Genomic DNA, 7,096 nt, shown 5'->3' on the forward strand with positions numbered 1-7,096 from the left:
TGTTTTTTTTTCTCCATTTTTATCAAATCCTCAAAAATTATGAAAAACGGCGTGCTATAGTATGCCGTACGGTATGGGCTATAGCCCATGTTCAAAAATGATGAAAAACGAGGATAATTTTCTTTTTCAAAAATTCAAAAAACGATGGGCTATAACCCATGTTTTTTTTTGTTTTTTTATCCTCAAAAATGATGAAAAACGGCGTGCTATAGTATGCCGTACGGTATGGGCTATAGCCCATGTTCAAAAATGATGAAAAACGAGGATAATTTTCTTTTTCAAAAATTCAAAAAACGATGGGCTATAACCCATGTTTTTTTTATTTTTTTTTATCCTCAAAAATGATGAAAAACGGCGTGCTATAGTATGCCGTACGGTATGGGCTATAGCCCATGTTCAAAAATTATGAAAAACGAGGTAATTTTTTTTTCCTTCAAAAATTCAAAAAACGATGGGCTATAACCCATGTTTTTTTCTTTTTTTCCATTTTTATCAAATCCTCAAAAATGATGAAAAACGGCGTGCTATAGTATGCCGTACGGTATGGGCTATAGCCCATGTTCAAAAATGATGAAAAACGAGGATAATTTTCTTCTTCAAAAATTCAAAAAACGATGGGCTATAACCCATGTTTTTTTTTTGTTTTTTTTTCAAATCCTCAAAAAGGATGAAAAACGGCGTGCTATAGTATGCCGTACGGTATGGGCTATAGCCCATGTTCAAAAATGATGAAAAACGAGGTTCATTTTTTCTTTTTCAAAAATTCAAAAAACGATGGGCTATAACCCATGTTTTTTTTTTTTTTTTTTTTTTTAATCCTCAAAAATGATGAAAAACGGCGTGCTATAGTATGCCGTACGATATGGGCTATAGCCCATAGTCCAAAATTATGAAAAACGAGGATTAAAAAAAATTCAAAAATTCAAAAAACGACGGCCTATAACCCATAGTTTTTTTTCTTCATTTTTTCATTTTTTTCAAATCCTGAAAAATGATGAAAAACGGCGTGCTATAGTATGCCGTACGATATGGGCTATAGCCCATGGTCCAAAATAATGAAGAACGAGGATTCAATCTGACATTATTCAATTATCATTACCGAAACAGACGTTCTCTCTACCGCAACATACTTAAAAGTATAGCGGTGTATGAGAGGATGTTGTGGAGGATGAGAAACATTATGCATTCTCTATGGCAATAGCACAAACTTTGGCATGCTACTAGTACTACATACTTACACCTAGCAACCCCATTCTAGACTACTTAGGTTCATCTTACGGTGGACATGTTTCCCTGAAAAGGAATATTTGAAATGTTTCATAGTTTCAGAAATATAGTGCTTTCAAATTTACAATGGGGCTCAATAACAGACATTGGCACGTCAAAAATCACTTTCACCTAGAAACTCCATTCACACTTTTTATTATTCAGCTTACTGTGGAGACACATGCTGGAACTTTTTTACTTTGAAATGTTTTATAGTTTCACAATTATTTAACTTAAACGCCCAATGTATTCTCTATGGCAATAGCACAAACTTTGGCATGCTACTAGTCCTACATATTTACACCTAGCAACCCCATTCTAGCCTACTTAGGTTCATCTTACGGTGGACATGTTTGCCTGAAAAGGAACATTTGAAATGTTTCATAGTTTTAGAAATATAGTGCTTTCAAATTTACAATGGGGCTCAATGGCAGACATTGGCACGTCAAAAATTACTTTCACCTAGAAACTCCATTCACACTTTTTATTATTCAGCTTACTGTGGAGACACATGCTGGAACTTTTTACTTTGAAATGTTTTATAGTTTCTGAGTTATTTAACTTAAATGCCCAATTTATTCTCTATGGCAATAGCACAAACTTTGGCATGCTACTGTCCTACATACTTACACCTAGCAACCCCATTCTAGCCTACTTAGGTTCATCTTACGGTGGACATGTTTGCCTGAAAAGGAACATTTGAAATGTTTCATAGTTTTAGAAATATAGTGCTTTCAATTTTGAGACATTTAACATGGGGCTCAATGGCACCTATAGGCACGTCAAAAGTCACTTTCACCTAGAAACTCCATTCACACTTTTTATTATTCAGCTTACTGTGGAGACACATGCTGGAACTTTTTTATTTTGAAATGTTTTGTAGTTTATGAGTTATTTAACTTAAACGCCCAATGCATTCTCTATGGCAATAGCACAAACTTTGGCATGCTACTAGTCCTACATACTTACACCTAGCAACCCCTATAGCCTACTTAGGTTCATCTTACAGTGGACATGTTTGCCTGAAAAGGAATCTTTGAAATGTTTCAAAGTTTTAAAAACGAGGATTAAAAAGAAGAAAAAAAAAGAAAAAAAAAGAAAAACGATGGGCTATAACCCATCGTTTTTTTTTTCTTTTTTTTCAAATCCTCAAAAATGATGAAAAACGGAGTGCTATAGTATGCCGTACGATATGGTCAAAAATGATGAAAAACGAGGATAGCCCATCATTATTTTTTAATTTTTGATTTTCGATGAAAAACGGCATGATAGTATCCGACCTAAAATAAACATTATATATCACAGTTGTAATCTCAACACAGCGTCTTTACACTCTTATTTATTGAAATTGTGAATTTGACGTTTGATTTAAACTAACATGCATCAGGACTAAAGTGACACAGCAAGGTTGAGCATCGCAGAGAGTTGCACTCTGTATATCATACAGTATGATATTATAGTACTACCACCAGTGCTTTTTTTTTGCTTTGTGACACTTTTGCCTAAGTTAAGTTAAGTATTATACCTACTATACCATATTATAGTAAAACATTTACTCCTTTTTCGGGATATCGGACAGGACATGAGCAACGGACACTCAAAAGGATTTTTTTTTTTTTTAATGGAAACTATGTGTGCTATGTATAAACTGTATGTCCACTATACCGAAAATAAAACTGAACTGAACTGAACTCCGAGACCATGGGCTATAGCCCATCGTCTTGGAGTGATTTTCGTCTTTTTTTCAAATCCTCAAAAATGATGAAAAATGGCGTGCTATAGTATGCCGTCCGATATGGGCTATAGCCCATATCGGAGCGGGAATACTGTAATTGTGAGCGGGAATACTGTAATTGTGAAAAAACATAGCAGTGGTCTGTCGAGGTCGTGCACAGCACTCCCTGTCTACTAATCCAATAGTTATGAAATAATCACAAAGAAAATTAGCTACTGCAGCCATAGTTTCGCTTAATGTTCTATTTTTTTCCTTGTGTTTTCTTTTTGTGTTTGGTTGTTTGTTTTTTTGTTTTTTCTCTCTTCTGTTTGTTTCTCTGTCTGTTTTATGTCCCCCACTCCCACATAGGGCCCACGCATTACCCTCCCCTCTATGTCCTCCCTCCTCCAACTCTTCTTCTCACACTATACAGTCCACCGGCTCATCTACCACTACAACACTACTCCCATTAATAACAACATTTTTACAAACTCTCCAACCACTACACCATGAATTCAAACAGAACTTTGCCACTACACAACAATCCTACCCCCCATTATAAACACATCAGGTAATTTCTGCACTCAGAAGGAATAGGAACCTGGGAGACCTCCTTGTGCATTCCAGATTCTCCACTATGTATGTTTTAATCCAATACACATGCACGAGCGCACTGTTACGGCCGTATGTCTTTGCCTGCGTAGTGCGCGCCCCCTTTGCCTAACCCCTCCCTGTAGATCCATCAGCGCAGCCATTGGTGGGGACTGGGAGCATTACCGCCGCTCCGCTGTTGGTCGCCCGCTCCGCACCTCGCTCCTCCAACCGGCTTCTACACCTGCGCCCACCTGACGGCATAAAGGCGTCCTGAAGCCTTCACTCCGGGCCGCTGTCCAACAGCCAGTCTCCAGAGTGGAGCAGGCTAGAGGCAGTGCGCCCTCCGTGCAGAGAGAGCATGCACGGAGTAATATAATGTATAGCAAGAGTTGCTACATGCATGATGAGTTTATTGTGTCATGTTGTGTATTTTAACCCACCACATTAACTGATTAGACTAATGGAGAGAAAAAGGCTGAAAGAGTTTCTCTATACTAAATAGCAAACTGCAGACTGTACCAGGCATCAAAGCCTCAGACGATCAGATGAAGAAAACCAGGCCGGGAGGTGCACTGAAAATCCATGGAGTTGTATTTATTTAAGACCAAGACAGAGAGCTTCACCTTAGACCCTGAGCGTGGAGCCCAGGGCTCCTATAGTACTGACCGCTGCTGCGGCCAGCCAAGACCCCTCTTTCCTTGACAACATGACAAGATATACTATTCACATCAAACAGTTGAATTTCTGGGTGTGGTCGATTTTAGATACATGCAGATCAACAAATTGCATAGGAAAAGCAGATGGCGCCTATGTGTGTTTTGATTCACACCTGAGAGAAGCTTCACAGGAGTAATGAACAATGCAGAGTACTTGACTGAGTGATTGCTTTCAGCTAGACAGACAGACTAGACAATCAACTTACTTCAGACCTAAGTACCATTTGGTCACGAACATGCATGATATAGTATGAATTATTGATTCCTAGATACGACAGTCACCTTTAGTATTCATCTATTCTGAGCACTGGGCCACGGAAGCCTGCTTTTTGTACACTTTGTTAGACTAGATTAGAGTAGGCAATATAGTAGGGCACTGTTGTCACTTTATTTTCAGTTGTTAGGTTAGTGTCTAAAACTCAAGAGGTTAGTTTTAGTATGCTTTTGATTATTTCCCTTAGTTGCTCCGTGTGTCATTTATGTTCGTCAAAGATAATGTAATTCACATTGAATACTTATGTAAATATATATTGTTTTCCATTAATTTGTATGCCACAATGAGTAATAAAGAACTTTGCCATTTTACCACCTTGCCTTATTAACAATAACCGTCCTAGACTCGGTGAGTCGTAACACGCACACACACGCACGCGCGCACACACACACACACACACACACACACACACACACACACACACACACACACACACACACACACACACACACACACACACACACACACACACACACACACACACACACACACACACACACACACGTTGTGTAAGATCCGTGGATGATGCAGTCTGGACTGCACTTTATCCTCCAAGATCTTGACTGCCGTGGGACCCAGAACAGGACAGCATGTTGTGATGCTAGGCTATCACACCTCTAGCACAGTGGTTCTCAACCAGTGGACATAATTTAGCATCTTGAACCGACTATGTAAAACTATACTGTAGTACAGACTACAGACCCGTGGCCGTGGGACACTGATTCAGATGAGCACTACTGATGCATTATTATGATGTAATAACCCATTAAAGCTTGATGTTACATCACTATAACAGCAAACAAACACATGCCCGCAACTGCAGGGCTTACAAGCCTAATTCAAAGCAGTTAAGAGTTCAGCAACACAGACCCACTTCAACTAATGAGCAGCAACCGTAAATGTTTAGAATAATTGGCACGGCGGCCCAACAGTTAAAGTAAAAATTATATTTCAAGTTCTCATTACTCGCCACTATTTGAAGGGCAATCTATAATATAAATAGGTTAGCTTAGGTGGCTATAATTCGTTTTTGTTTAATTTATTTGTGCAATAAAACAGTACACGGTAACATTATAAATAGACAGAAATAAGTGCAGGTGAGAAAGGAAACCCATATAGGGCGTGCTACGTCAGGCTCACCTGGAGTTGCAACAGGTAGGTATTTGGACAGTTTAGACTTCGAACTTTTTGAGGGCCTCCTATGCACAACTTTGTGTGTTTGTACCACGGAATTTGATGATTTGATTGGCTGATATAATTATGATATTATAATTATTGTTATTTTCCTTCTTTACGTATCCACTGATTCCCTTCATTTTTAGGCTACATTGTTGACAATGCTGCACAATGTGGAAACCTGATTCAATGTTGCCAAATGATTGAGGATGACATCATTTTATAATGGAAGTCAATGGGGCTAATCGGGCTGAAACCTTTCCCACATTTGGAGTCATACGTCATAGATATGTCATAGATGACTTTTACTAAGAGGACATCCGTCCGGAGTGACAATAGTTCCGTCTCAAGATGACGGGGTACGTGAATATCGTCCGAAGGGCTTGGGGGCAACTGCGAGGCCACGGTGGCGTGCGCGGCCTCCTCGTCCAGTTCTTCAGAGTCAACGACGTGAAGACGGGACCACTGATCGGAGTGGATAAGTACGGAAACAAATACTACGAGGACACCAAGCACTATTTCTTTGGACGCCACCGCTGGGTGATTTACACGAGAGAAATGAACGGGAAGGACACCATGTGGGAGGTGGACGGCAGCATGGTGCCTGCTGAATGGCATGGCTGGCTGCACAGCATGACAGACAATCCCCCCACCACGCATCCCCCTGAACCCAGGAAGTTCCTAGCGCAGACCCACCAGTTCAACGTGAGCGGCACGGCCCAGCAGTATGTGCCGTACACCACCACACGGAAGAAGATCCATGAATGGGTTCCGCCCCAAATCTGAGGAGACTTCTGCATCTGACTGTTGATTCCCTCAAGTGTATGATCATTTCCTGCCGCTGTACCAACATGTTACCATAATCTCAGCGGTTTTTGAGTGGTGCAACCACTCCTACATCCAGCAACGTCCGTGTACCTAGGGTAGGTAGGTACCTGTATGTGTACCTGTATGTATATGTGAGCACGAGTATGTTACTTATTTATACCAGTAGGGGGCACCAGAGTACAGAGAAGAAATTGGAACGATACAGAGAAGAAATTGTAACGATACAGAGAAGAAATTGGAACGATACAAATTGGAATGATACAGAGAACCAATAGACGGGAGTTGCACCACTCGGTTCACACTGGTGTGATTTTTTTACATCCTGGGAGACTCCCATCCGGGACAGATTTCAGACACGCCTCCTGCAGGAGACTATGACATCTGTAATAAATGTTTTGAGGGGTGCTATCCCCTCCAACGTCTGGCTTTCAGAAATGACGTCATGTGGCAGCCAAGTCTTTGAACTTTTAAATAATTTATTGCGGCTATAGCTGTTAGCATAAATCCCAGTTCCAGGTGCCACCATAA

General features: G+C 40.2%; 1 protein-coding gene across 1 annotated transcript; it reads left to right on the forward strand.

Annotated features, from left to right (window-relative positions):
* Window positions 1-6,091: 6,091 nt before the first annotated feature.
* LOC310876877 (NADH dehydrogenase [ubiquinone] 1 alpha subcomplex subunit 12-like) lies at window positions 6,092-6,526 on the forward strand (the record flags this gene model as incomplete). Its single annotated transcript, XM_083790528.1, has 1 exon — window positions 6,092-6,526. The coding sequence occupies one exon, from the start codon at window positions 6,092-6,094 to the stop codon at window positions 6,524-6,526; it is 435 nt and encodes a 144-aa protein (XP_083646654.1).
* Window positions 6,527-7,096: the final 570 nt, after the last annotated feature.

The sequence above is a fragment of the Protomyctophum parallelum genome (genome assembly GCF_964188405.1).
Source record: "Protomyctophum parallelum genome assembly, chromosome: 19".
Lineage (NCBI taxonomy): Eukaryota > Metazoa > Chordata > Actinopteri > Myctophiformes > Myctophidae > Protomyctophum > Protomyctophum parallelum.